Source organism: Phodopus roborovskii, unplaced genomic scaffold (genome assembly GCF_943737965.1).
Source record: "Phodopus roborovskii unplaced genomic scaffold, PHOROB, whole genome shotgun sequence".
Lineage (NCBI taxonomy): Eukaryota > Metazoa > Chordata > Mammalia > Rodentia > Cricetidae > Phodopus > Phodopus roborovskii.
The window spans coordinates 4,979,608-4,993,739 of NW_026126689.1; the positions used below are offsets into that span (position 1 = coordinate 4,979,608).

General features: G+C 43.6%; 1 protein-coding gene across 3 annotated transcripts; it reads left to right on the forward strand.

Annotated features, from left to right (window-relative positions):
• The first annotated feature begins 3,448 nt into the window (after positions 1–3,448).
• On the forward strand, positions 3,449–13,399 carry Clec5a (C-type lectin domain containing 5A). 3 transcript variants are annotated; one of them, XM_051174713.1, is made up of 7 exons: positions 3,449–3,696; positions 3,999–4,098; positions 4,802–4,876; positions 7,121–7,180; positions 7,658–7,794; positions 9,865–9,971; positions 11,141–13,399. In XM_051174713.1, exons 2-7 carry the CDS (start codon positions 4,020–4,022, stop codon positions 11,253–11,255), a joined length of 573 nt encoding a protein of 190 aa, XP_051030670.1. In that variant the 5' UTR covers positions 3,449–3,696; positions 3,999–4,019; the 3' UTR covers positions 11,256–13,399. The 3 variants fall into 3 exon arrangements, with proteins under 3 accessions (XP_051030670.1, XP_051030672.1, XP_051030673.1); XM_051174715.1 differs by having other exon boundaries at positions 3,449–3,568; XM_051174716.1 differs by lacking the exon at positions 4,802–4,876 and having other exon boundaries at positions 3,451–3,696; positions 11,141–13,398.
• Positions 13,400–14,132: the final 733 nt, after the last annotated feature.

Consider the following 14,132-nt stretch of genomic DNA (forward strand, 5'->3'; position numbering starts at 1 on the left):
TTAAGCTTCACATACAAATCACCATCTGACAAGTTATGCCTAGCAATTTTTCCAAAAAACCTTAGAACAAATTTTTAAGAGTAATTTAGGTCTTCTTCTCTTGCTTGTGTCAAGTTTGGTCAGTAATATTTATAAAGATATAACATGATTCATTTAAGGTAAGATAAGGCTATGTGGATGTATATAAAGTAATAGTTATGGGTTAATAACTAAGAGAGAGCTAGCCAATAAGAAGCTTCAGCCATCAGCCAAAGAGTTTATCATTACTATAAGCTTCTGTGTGTTTATTTGAGACTAAACAGCTGCAGGACTGGGCAGGATAGAAACATCCATTTACACCTTCTTACCATTGTAAAGAAGATATCCTGAGTGACTCTTAGAGTCAGTGTATATGCTATGCTTTAAACTGCACACACACACACACACACACACACACACACACACACACACACACACATACTCTTCTTCTTCTTCTTCTTCTTCTTCTTCTTCTTCTTCTTCTTCTTCTCCTTCTCCTTCTCCTTCTCCTTCTCCTTCTCCTTCTCCTTCTCCTTCTCCTTCTCCTTCTTCTTCTTCATTCTAATGTTAATAAAAATCCTTGTACCATAAATCCAATTTGGCATTGCAAAGCCCTAGGAATTTTACGGTACTAGGCATTCAAGCCTTTGTAGCACCCAGCCTTAGTCAATTACCACATTCATGAACATGTTAGCATAATGTATTTCCTGATAAATGGTGCAATTCTTTGTCATGTGGAAAGGTGGCCACAGTGGTTTTGGTTCACGGTTACGCATGACTTTAAGATGTCCCACACAGAACTATCTAATCATGCTTACCAATTTGAACTTTCCATAGCAAAACAGCAAAGCTTTTTGTAGCACATGAAAATAACTAAAGCCTGGATATTTATAAAAATATTAGCATTCATTGTACAAAGTTTTTATAAATACTAGAAATCAATATTGCTAACAATCTACAATTATTATTTACATTGCTGATATCTTTATAGCTAATTTTTGTCTAGTAATGTCTCAATCATATAAATTACCTTCAGCAACTTTTTATCACACCAGAATAGATTTTTTTATTTTTTGACTTTATTGAAATAATGTACTTTTTCCTGTACTCCATAAGCATCCTTTGGGAAATATGCCATCAGAAAAAAAAGAAAGAAAAAAAGATTTTTCACAATAGCATGATTAATTCACTTGCAACGGAAACTCTAGGGTTTTTTTTGTTTGTTTGTTCATTTTTTTTAGTTAATTTGGCTTTAATAATTATCTTTTATATAAAGAAGTTAGCCTTTAATTTACTTCATAATGTTATCTCTAGTTGTGTTCTTCACTGGATCCAACACTGACATCTCCATATCTCTTCTCTAATTAAGTATCTTTTTTTCCCTTTTACTCTGACTTATGAATCGCTATCTCAGTGGAAACTTCTGATTTTCTCACTTTCTATGGTATCTAATAAACTACTCAGAGTCCTTTGACCTACTGCTTCACTTTGCTTTTGTAAATCACCAATTAAACCTCCAAGTCTTGTCTCTATAATGTCATTTTCCTTTTACAGAGTCAGTCTTCTGCAACAGCTTAAAAGCATAAACATGCTCTAATATTCCCTACATTGTAAGCTTTTGACTCTTAGACGGGAACTGGATCTTCCTTTTTATTTTAAATGCTTAATTCATTTTGAGTTATGTTCACACCTTCATTGATTTTCTTCTCTTTTTATTAGGTTTCTTTGGGTTAGGGTGGGGGTGGATTCTGAGACAGGTTTCTCTGTGTAGTTCTGGCTGTACTGAAACTTACTCCCAAGTGTCGGGATTAAAGATGTAACAACCACGCCCAGCCTCCTTTTCACTAAACTTTTAGTGAGACATGAGAAAGCTTTACCCATATTCACACTGTGATGGCTGCTGACAGACACCAGAAGGGTCTGATCTTACAAGACTTAAGGAAGAAAGATGGGGGTTGTTTTTTAGTGACTATTCCTGGTTTGGGTTAAAGATGTGCGTAGGAAATCTGTCTCCTGAGCATCAGGCTACATCAGTCTGGAAATGACACATCTTGATATTATTGAGGTTATCTTCAGCATCCAACTAGAATGACTTCCCTCTGCAACAGGATTTCCGGTTATTTAGTGAGTCACTAGAGTTGGTGGGGCCAACTGTTTCCATGATGCCTGTGTTCCTGGTAGGCTTCAGAACCTGGGAGCCTTGCACAGGCTTTGAACCACTCCTGTCCAGGCCCCACAACTTCCTCTCACCTCCAATCCCCAGGACACCAGTCAGAGTATATCGCGGTGTTCTATTAGGGAGCACTTCTACTTACTAAAACCTGGGTTTTTCAATGAGCTCTGGGTTGCTATATAATCTAAGCGGCAATTTATGTTAAAATCATAACTATTATTAAGATAAGCTAACTTTGTTTACAAGGGGATGGCTAGTTATCTTTCAAAGTACCATCATTGTGGTCTGCAGTCCATGCTGTGTTTGAGTTAGGGTCAATATCAGAAATCTGTATCTTTGGAAATGGTCTAACATCTACATTCTCTTTGAAACCAATGACATCCAACTTATCGATTTCTATAAGTAATGTCATACAAAAAATTAATTGATCAACAATGTTTATTTTGTAGGTCTAATGATAGGTCTAAAAATAAAGGTTTGAATTACACCTAGAAGCCAGATGCCATTTTTCAAGTACAGAGCTCCAAAGTGCTGCTTGTTTCAGGGCTATAGTAGTGAAAGAATAGACAGCTTCAGCCTTCATAGCTTCAGAGTGCGGAAAGTTCAGTTCACAAGCAGATAATCATGCAAGAATTAGTGTCGTGGTACTAGGTAAGGGATACCTAAATGCAAATGAGGCAGGTGAATGGAGTATCTGCAGACAATTATTCCTTCAGGAAGACGTGATGTCTAAATGACACATCAGAGTGATCTAGTCAATGAGAACATAGAAAAGTCTATTGTGTACCTGGGAGAGAACAGATGATACTGTTAGCGCTGTGTGGTTATATGGTCGATAAAGGTGCGCCGTGTGACTACATGTTGAGAAAATGAGAACAAAGAGAAACGTCTAAAAACTTTTCAGTTTGGTAGTATCGCTGACAGACAAGACTAGGCAGATCTGATGCCAATGAGAGACACAGAGGCAACACACGAATCTCAGGTGCTAAGAGAGTACCTAGCACGTGGCTGAACACTGAACATCCATGAAAGAAGGGACGCACAAGATTTATATATTACACCAAGGACCCAAGCCTCGTCCTAAGAGCAATAGAAAGTTAACTGATGAAGGGGAAGTCTGTGCTGAGGCGTGTGGCTTTTCACATCCTTCTAGAAATATTTCCTGACAGGAACCTTCTTCCCACAGAGCTAGAGGTTCCCCTCCTCGCCCTGCCTGCTCCTTTGCCAAGAGCGCTGAACAGGAAGCAGACGCTTGACGGTGCGGGTAGGACAGTGACTCTGCGAACAGGGACCGTGCCCACTGAGCGAGCAGGAGACCTGCTCACCACGCGAGTATTCGCCTATCCTCCGCATGCCAGCCCAGACTTCCGGAGAGAGGTCAGCTAATTCTGCCTGTCTGTCTGCCTGTCTGCCTCTCTGCCCTCTGTTCATCGATAACATACCGCCGACACATAGGAGACTAAGGCTTCTATAAGCGAGATCAGCATTGACAAGACTACAAGCTTGTAAGCAAGGGTTATTTTAAGACTAACCATTGTTGGATCACAGGAGATTTACACAGGGGACGGGGCTTATGACACCACAAATGGATATGAGGTTCAGACCTAATTAATGCTAAAGTATACATAAAGGAGCGAGAGCCTGCTAAGCTTCCTATCAAGTGTTCTGGGCGTGTCTGGGTCCCCTCCTTTCCCCTGGCACTAGCATACCAGCCTTCCTTGAGTACTCCAAGCAAGAGAGAAGGCTGTACTGGGGAGAGAGCAGCTTCATCCCCACACTGCTGATGATGCTCTGGCCCCTCTCACAGGGTCCCTGAATCCCCATCATCATGGACCGGAGCATGATCATCTCGGGGCTTATTATAGTAGTGATCAAAGCTGTTGGGATGACCCTATTTCTGCTGTACTGTGAGTATTTTTGCAATAAGTGTTCCTTATTGTTTTACTCTACTCGGTGCCCAGGTTCTTCCACGCTGTCCCTCCACACTCAGTCAGATACGGGGGGGGGGGTTGAGGGGGGGTAGTGGTCTTCAATGGATGCATAACTGGCGGTGTGAAAAGGGTAGAGCCCTTACGTGAAGCTAGAATATTTAACGTGCCCTTTTATCGTTGCTACGATTTAAAAACCGAAAATTCTGTTCCAGTTCAACCCAATCCCAAGGCTGTATGAAGAGCTAGCTATAAGATCAAGGTTTAACTGAGTTGTGTGTGTGTGTGTGTGTGTGTGTGTGTGTGTGTGTGTGTGCACGTGTGTATACACAGATTCTTCTCAATACATTCATTAGTAAAAGAAGCTTCGTAAGCAAAGATTTAGCTCTGAAAAGCCATAAGGAAAAAAAATAATTTAGGGGGAAAGAGTGTGAGTAAATGGCTGCAGTTGGGTAAGAGGCGTCTTCCTTGTGACCCAGTTTTAACGGGCAATAACTGTCACAGAGCAGAGAAGATGCACAGTAGGTAAGTGGAGACAGATGAAAATGTATACAGTCCTCCATGAAGCCGAGAGCTCAGTGCTTCCTGCTCTGGTCACAGCTCTCTGGCTTCCCTGTGGTTCCTTTGCCATCCCCATCTGCAGCCACACTAAGGCTGAGCCACTAGCTGATTTTCTTTGCAGTCCCACAGGTTTTTTACGAAAGTAATGATGGCTTCATCCCCACGGAGAGCTACGGGACCACTAATGTGCAGAATGGTAATCTCCCTAACTCCCAAGCTGAATTCTAGAAACTTGTAAACAAATGCTCCAGGGCGGTCTTTTTTTTCTCCTTTGCAAGGGGGAAAACGAACGGCAAACTCATCTATACTGATTTTCCAGTACTAGGGATCAAACCCAGGACCTTGTTCAGTAAAAGCATTGAGCCACACCCTGCATGAAATACGTGGTCATCAGTTTTCCTCCTTGGCTTGAGGATCACTTGTGTGGGACTACTATAATGTGCTGAGGGTGTGTTCCATAGATTCTTGCAAGCATGGTTACAAAGAAACCAAATTCTAGACAGGTGTGGTGGCGCACACCTTTAATCCCACCACTCAGGGGCAGAGGCAGGCGGATCTCTGAGTTCTAGACCAGCCTGGTCCACAGAAACGAGTTCCAGGACAGCAAGAACTGCACTGAGAGACCCCTGAAAAGCCAAAAGAAAGGAAAGAAACCAAACTTTAGCATTAGGAGAGGTGGTTCGGCTGGGAAAGTGTCAGTTCCTCAAGTGTGAGAACCTGAGCTCGGGTCTCCATGTGGAAGCCACATGTTGCAGTTAAGTCTGTAACCCCGAGTCCGGTGGATGAGGCAGAGATGAGTGGCTCCCTGGTGCTACTTGTCCAGCCATTCTAGCTGGACTAGTAAAGTGCAGGTTCAGAAAGAGACCCTGTCTTAATAAACGAGGCGGACAACGTTTGAAGAAGGCACCCAATGCCAATCTCTGACCTCCTCACAAAGGCACTCACAAGTATATACTCTCTCTCTCTCTCTCTCTCTCTCTCTCTCTCACACACACACACACACACACACACACACACACACACACAAGAATTGATGCCCCACAAAAAAAAAAAAAAAAAAAGAAAGGAAGGAAGGAAGTGGCATCTTTTTGTGTGCCAAACAGTACGTTAGAACAACTGTAGGCGAAGAATAGAATCATAAGTAATCAAGCCTCACGTATAAAAACGAAAAGCTCAATCCCAGATGTTTCATACACAGAGGACATGATGCTTCTAATCCCACCTCTCGCTTTTTAAAGATTTGTTAATCTTTATGTATACGAATGTCTTTGCCTCCATGTAGATAGCTACGCCACGGGCATGTGGCGGAAATGGAGGCCAGAAAAGGGCACCGCATCCCTGGAACTGGAGTGACAGGCAGTGTGTGCCAGCTTGTGGGTGCTGGGCACTGTGCCCGCTCTCCAGCTCCAAGGCCACTCTCCTTGCAGCTTTCTGTAAGAGCTCTGTCACTGCCCTTTAAGACACGGGTTACTAGTGACGTCTTTAGACCCAAAAAGTATCATTCCTGATTCAAATAAAGCAGTCTCTTATAGTATTACAAAATCTCTGGGGTAGGGAGTGTATTAAAAGGTGAAAGATTGTGTCTGTTTCATCAATATTATTTCAAGCGCCTACTTTGCATCTGGAGAAGTGAAAGTAGTTTTAACCGTGGAGGTTTCAGCAGCCTATGGAGCCACTGTGACTATCTGCTCAGTCGGTGCGCCCAGGAAAAATGATCCTGTGGGGGCCCATCAATCCCCACATTTTGTATTTTAAAAAGTAAAGTCCTGTGCTTAGAGAAATCTCTAGGAGGTTACCTACTCCCTTATCGCCTATAACTCCCCGAACCCTGGGTCTTGCTGTACTGAGTCACGACCCTTAGAGCTGAGGAAATCCTAATGAGAAAAACATCCCAAAGCTGCTTCTTACAGAGGTTCCGGACACCAGAAATAAAGGGAACAGCACAAACGCTGAATGGAGCCTGAGTAAAAGTGCCTCAACAGCTCTCCGGGGATAACGATGCCAAACGCGTATATAAGGAAGTAGCATGAACCTCCCTGCGATAGCCTCCTCTATTCCTTGTCTTTCCTTGTCTCCTAAACATTTAACATCTACTACCGTAATACGGAGAAGCGGCGGATAGGGTAGGGCTTGAGTGCCAAGCATGATGGAGCATGGCGATACTTAGATGGAAGTTTCAAACAAAGAAGAGTTTAAGACAATTTTAGTTCAGGGTTTCAGGCCCTCCTTCCATCCATCCCTCCCTCCTTTCCATACCATCCCTTCCCAAATCTCTTCCGCCTGCCCCAAACTGGGATGTTCATCAAGGAAGATGGTTTTCCTTTCCAATCATCTAGAACATCAGGGATGCTCAGAAACAAAGAGGCAGAGCTCAACAGCCCACACCCTGATGACCGCTGTGTTCCTCGTATACTAACCACCGGGCTTTCTTTCATTTCAGTCTCACAGATCTTTGCGGGGAATAATGAAGGCATCATGCCTACAAGGAGCTATGGAACAGGTACAGAACATGGTCCCTGCTTCCTCCCACACCCTTGGTACTCAGGAGGTGGATTCCTTTTTGCTTTGTTGTTGCTGTTTGAAACAGGATTTCTCTGTGTAGCCCTGGCTGTCCTGGTACTCGGTGGAGGCTCATGCTGGTAGGATTTGCAGACGGAAGAACAGTCGGGAGGATCAGGAGTTCAAGGCCAGCCTGGGCTACCTGAGCTAGATTATTAGGGACTTTCCCCTTTCTTGTGGGACTTTGGCTCAAGGGATTATGAAGAGCTCATGTTCATTCCCTTTACGTCAGGGGCAGAAGACAGACTAGCGTGATGGAATTTCCTCCTGAATTGGAGATAATTTATATCAGTAGTTACAAAGAAACGTGTGTGCCATCATTTTATGAGTCAGCTCCGGGGCTCCCTCTCCAGACCACTAATGGCCCGCACCCATCTGTCACCGCCTCTTTTCCTCCTTCCTCCCGCGATCTCTGCAGCCTGTCCCACAGACTGGGATTTTCATCAAGGGGATTGCTTCTTCTTCTCCACGTCCGAATCATCCTGGGAAAACGGCAGGGATGACTGTGTAGCAAGAGGATCCACACTGGCAATTGTCGACACAGCAGAGAAACTGGTAAAAGCGTTGGGGTGGTGTGATGGAGTTGTCTGCACTGTGCCGGCCGCCGTTGGTGCAGCCTAAGGGGAAATGGGAAGCGGGACCGGATGGTGGTGAGAAGTAGAGACAGTAGAGACCTGCCTAGGTAGGCGCTCACAGTCCTCGTTCCAAACCTGAGAATTGGGAGGTTCTTCTTTTTCATCTAAACTAGAAATCCAGATTCTGCTGCCTTCCCCATAAACTAGGACGTTTAAAGCGCAAGGACTAACCAAAGACGTAATGCACGTAAGAGTGGCTTAAGGGCCAGGGAGATCACTCACTGGGTAAAGTCGCATGCGGTTAAAGCCTGATGACCTGAGTTCAATCCCTGGGACCCACATGGTTCCAGAAGCTCCCAGAGGTTGTCCTCTAACTCCAAACGAGCCACATATGCTCATACGTACCCATAAGCTCACAAAAACACACAGACACAAAAATGAGAGGATGAATGTTAAATGTAATAAGAATGTAAATTACTGAAATATTGCAGAATACTTTGTGAGATGTTAATGTATATAATAAAGGAGGGAGATATGAATTACTTAAGTTATTAATGTAGCATCTCCGTGTGCATAAGAAAAAAATACGTTAATATAATTAGTAATGTGAAAAATGAAGGAAGAATCAGGTAAGAGTTTGCAGTTTATCTTTGTGATGGTAAGAGTAGACTAATACAATGTAGCAGCTTTGTTTACTGTATCCCTTCACCTTGTGACGGCCATGAGACATATTATTATGCATATTTTATACATATGCAATGAGGAAATTAGAGCAAACGAAAGTAATGTGTCGTGTGTGTGTGTGTGTGTGTGTGTGTGTGTGTGTGTGTGTGTGTGTGTATGTGGGTACATGTGCCACCAAAGGCATGTAAAATTCAGAGCATGACCTCACCTTCCAACTTGTTGGAGAGAAGGTACCTACCTTGTTATTCACCAGTACACAGCTAGGTTAGCTGCTCCCCTCCCCCGCCCTTCCAGAGAGTTCCTCCTTTTTGTGCCTTTCACCTTGCCATATGCGTGCTGGTAATACAGATGATCACTACAGCATCATTCTCAGGAGTTGTGGGGAAATCTGACCTCAATTAGTCGCACTTACACAGCAAATTCTTAACCAGCTGATACAGCTCCTCAGGCAAAATAAAAATGATTTGACCAAGATCATATACTTAAACAATGGAACATTGAATTCATCAATTCTTAAATCATACTTACCTTACTTAGCTATTCATTATTTATTATTATTTAGTTAGTTGCCTCTCCTTCAGATTAGCCTTGGTTGGGTGCTAGGTGCTATGCTATACACTGTTCATGTTTTCCTCCCCCAAACCACCCTGTGACGGGACAGAATTTTCTAAAGGGCCATTCCTGAACAAATGACCAAGGTCAGAGGTCAGGATCCCACAAAGTCTCTAGGGTGAGGCACCCAAGTGGAAAGCAAGATGCTCTCAGGTAGAAAACTGGGAACGAAAGAGAGCAGAGGATGGAGTGGAGAGGAGAATGAGGAGAAATTCATCCCTCCCTTTCCTCTATTCCCCGTTGAAGTTTCGGAGCATCCGATTTTCACTGTTACTCTCCCTAGCTTCTACTGCATATTGACCACAGAAAAAGATCACAACATTGATGCTTTGCTGATAACTCTCAACATATTTTTTCACTTGGTTAAACTTAACTGGGAATGTGAAATTTCCTGGAATTTTGAAAATCCTACGAGGAGAGACATGCCACATATAAAATGTGTGTGTGCCTTCCTCCCCCGTCCCTTCTGGGTTGACCCACGAGGCCAGTACTGACATCTCCATGGTGTTTATCAGTAATGGAAATTCTCCTTCATCTACATTAGATCTTCTGAACCAGAGGCCAAGCAGCCTGTGTTTGGTCCCGATATCCAGGTGACCTTACTTCCCACCAAGTTTCAGAGCTTCTCTAGGATTGATGGCGAGGACCAGGGTCTAATCCCCAGGAGGCTAGAACCCTTGGACCAGGGCAAGCATTGACCACCAGCTCAGCACCCAAGAACCCACTGATGAGCTGCTTCTTTCTTAACTTCCAGAAGTATCTTCAGGACATAGCTGATGCTGAGAAGTACTTCGTTGGTTTGAGACGTCAGTCTCGAGAAAGGCATTGGCGCTGGATCAACAATTCTGCGTTCAGTGGCAAGTATGTGAACACCCTGCACTTCCCTAGGGAATTTTGCATAAAAACACTAAAACTGAGAGTCACTCTGAGACAGACCAAAGGCCTGGACTCTGTTCTGCTTTTCTGGTAGCTTCCAAACCATTTTTTGTCTGTTTAACCTTTTTTATTGTAGGAAATATCAAACATTTACATGTAATAAAGGTAGAAGAGAGAACATTATTTATATACTAAATTGCCTCCTCCAAACCAACCCACACACGTAGCTTTTGCTGCACCACATATGATATTTCTTTCATAGGTCCTTAAACTAAACGTCATATCATTTCTTCAGCTATTATTCCTTTATTTAAAGAAAGTTTATCATATACCAATATCATATCTGTACCTTAAAGTTGATCTGTAACTAACTCTCAAGCGCTATCTTCAGGACATCAATCCACGACATCAACCTTTGGAGGAGGCTTTAATATTTCCAGTTTTCATATTCTGAGTCAGACAAGGAGCAAACTAGGTCCCATCATGAAGCTGGATTTCCTTGGGTGAGGAGGGGAATTAATATATACTCACTGCCTCCTAAACACTACGGACTATGCTGTGCTAGGTACATGCATGGATTATTTCCCTGTATTCACCGGGATGCCACAGAGAAAACTTTCATTCCTCCCAAGTAGTTGAATTAGGTGTGAGAAAGGTTAGAGATGTATTGGATTTCACATACCAACAGGGTAGAACTACAATTTGATTCCACAATCCCATTGAGACCAAATGTCATGCAAATTTTTCATGAATTGAGACTCTGTAGTCAGACCAAAAGTGTCTGAATGACAGAAAGGACGTAGGAGAAAGCCAACTGCTTGCCTCCTTGGGCCTTCCTGTTATAAACATGCAATCAGTATTGAAATATGATTCTGGTGGGGTATGACAGTGCCCTCAAAATACATGAAGGAGTTAGACCTAGATTCTTGGAATCTGCACAGGAGAGTTGAGAGGAAGACGTGGGTACAGGGCTGGACTGGAGAAGGTGTATTGAGAAGAAGAGGTCAAAGTTGGGAAGAAAGACCCAGCACCGGGGAGGAGGGTATGGGGTTGCATGAGGCTGCATCTCCTCAGGTGCAGCTCCCACGTAACCCTCATCTCGCTAACAAAAACTGGAACCAAGAGCCTTGACCTTGCTTTCTCTTTTCACTTAGTGTCACGAATGAGAGTCAGAACTTCCATTGCGTCACCATAGGCCTGACAAAGACATTTGATGCTGCATCCTGTGACATCAGCTATCGATGGATCTGTGAGAAGACCCCCAAATGATCATGGGTCTCTACAACAAGAGCAAATATGTGTCTACAGAGGCAGCAAAACAGATTAGTTACAATTGAAACCAGTTCAGAAAATAGCGTACATCAAAGACTTTGGTCATCTTCCATGGGTTGCTGGTGGAGCTCCCCAGTAAACCCTCAGGGCCAGTATGTCATTTCCTTTCACAAACATCGTCACACAACAGGAGAACTCCTGTCCTACTCCAGACAATCCCCAAGACCACACTTCCTGTGAGAGGGGACTGGAATCTAGTCAGCCCCAGAAGACGGGGCCAGTTTTCTAGAGAAGAAATTGATATAGAAATGAAATCTGTGTCTGTAGGGTTGAGCATTTTGACTCATCACTGGGGCTTTGCCTGCAGGCAGAATCTATTTCATCCTTAGAGCACACAGCCATACTATCGAGAAGAGACTGCAAAAGGAATAGGAGATGAGCACCGTTCGACGGCAGTGTGGGTAGAAGATAAACCCAGCTCCATGGCCTCCTCTATTGCCCAAAGATGTCCGTTCCTATATCCCCCACTAGAAGCTACGGGAGCAAATGCCTTCCTCCATCTGCACTGAGACCAAGGCTCTTGAGAGGACCGCTACAGCCCAGCTTGGAGCTGAAAGAACACTGTGGGAGTGAAGGAGATTTTGCATAGGACAGAAAGAAAGGAGGGGAAGGGAAGGGGGAAAGAAGAGAAATGGAGAGGAGAGGGGAAAGGGAAGGAAAGAAAAGATGGTGGGCAGGAGAGGAGGGTGATTGAAAAACACGGAAGCTAAAATTTTTCTTGGTTTGACATAAAATTCTAATATGACATATATATCTCATTACGGAAGGGAGAGCAAAATGGGGACAAATGGGAGTTATGGGAGACGAAGCAGGGAGTCCGCGTGACAGCAACGAAAGAAAGGGAAGATGGGTAGCAGCCGCATAGGTGCCTGAAGTCGTCAGAGAAAAGGGATGCATTGGCTGAGTAACCAGAAGCCTGTAGCACACTAAAGAAAATGAAGACACCCAACAATTAACTCAGCATTTGCACCTAATAATGATATGTCCATGTGCCACTGGTCAAAATAAATTGTCAATTCTATTATTACAATACTGTTAATTCTCTAGTTTCTAGGTTTCAATGTTGCTAGTGTGCTGATAGATTTCTAATTTTAGTGAGATAATATGCCAGCTATTAAAACCCCCTTGAAGAAGGCCATCCAAAGGATTCAGGTGGATGCTGGGATTATGTTTGTGCCCTGTGGAGCTACAAGTTCTCTGATGGGCTTAATACATGAATGTCACAGAGCAGGAAGGGGGCTGAGTCTATGGTAGAGAGAAGACTCAACTGGACTAGCTCAAGGTAAGCCCCAGGGCCCAGACAGCAGGAAAAAAATCTTGATCCTTTTTGAGAAAAGAGAACTTCCATTGCCACACTTCCTGTCTTATGACAGAACAGTTGCAGACTATTGAGGCCAGGAAATGAGGACATCTAGTGATTTCTGTGGTTGAAGTCTGAATTTCCCGCAAGACAAGGAGTTACTCCTGCACAGGTTCTTAAAGAAGCTTAGGAAGGGGCTGCCATGAGAAAGAGTCTCTTCAGGGACTCTGTGGGTGTTGTGTCAATTACTGGAGAAGGGGCTCACAGGGCAGACAAATGTGGCCTTTGTTGGGGACCGGTGATAGGGTTTGTTTGTTTGTTTGTTTGTTTTAGTGGATTTGGTAAACTGTTTGGGTAGGAGTTTTGACTGTGCTCCTAATATGCTTTTCCCTACACACATCTTTGACATCTGACACGGCATGTCTATAGTTTTTACAGCTTTATGGGGATGTAAGTAGATTGTCAAAAGATTTACTCATTTGAAATGTACCGCTCAATAGATTTGGTACTTTCTCAGTAGTTTGCATTCATCGCCTTAGGAAGAAACCCTGTACGCACTAGCTCTCGCTACAGAGAGCTCTTTGGAGCCTGCCTCTATAAGCCTCCTTACTGTGGGTTTCACATGAAGAGCATCATACAATATATGGCCTTTTCTTCCTGGCTTCCTCCACTTAGAATAAGGTTTTCAATGTTCACCCACGTATTTCAGCATATAACGGTGCTCTAGTCTGGATCTGGAATGTCGCCCATGTGGCTGGGTCAAGGGCTCATTCCCTAGGATTGTGATATTGGGAGGTGGTAGAACCTTGAAGAGGTTCTGAAGCCTTTAAAGACTCTTGGGATGTATTTACGGCCCTGAGAGTGCTCCCTCTATAGGGCGTTTACAACCCTCAGCCCTTTCTTCCTCTCTCTTTTGCTTTCAAGCCAGGGGTGGTTTTCCTCCATTGCCTGCTTCTAACTTGATGTGTGGCCTCTCCAAAGAGCCAATAACAGTGAGGACAACTGATTATGGACTGAAACCTCCAAAACGTTTGATAAGTTATTTATCTCGGGTATTTGTAGCAGCGGTGCAAAGCTTGTTAGCACAACCTGTATTTTATTCTATGGATGACAAATTTGTTTATTCCTGTATCAGCTGAATGATATCTAAGCTTTTCCATTTGTCAACTACCATAACTATTACAAACATACACTTCGCAAGTATATACCTAGGAGTGTGATTGCTTGTTCATGTAGTTATATGATACATTGTTTAAAGGAATTTCATCTTTTTTTTTATAATTTTGTATTTAAATTTAAAACAAGCTTGTTTTATATGTCATTCCCAGTTCCCGCACCCTCCCATCCTCTCCTGCCCCCCTACCAACCCCCATCCCCGTTCTGCTCCCCAGGTAGGTGGAACCCTTCCATTAGGAGTCTTCAAATCTGTAACATCATTTGGAGCAGGGCTTAGGGCCTTCCCCGTGTGTCTAGGCTGAGGGAATATCCCTCTATGTGGAATGGGCTCCCATTCG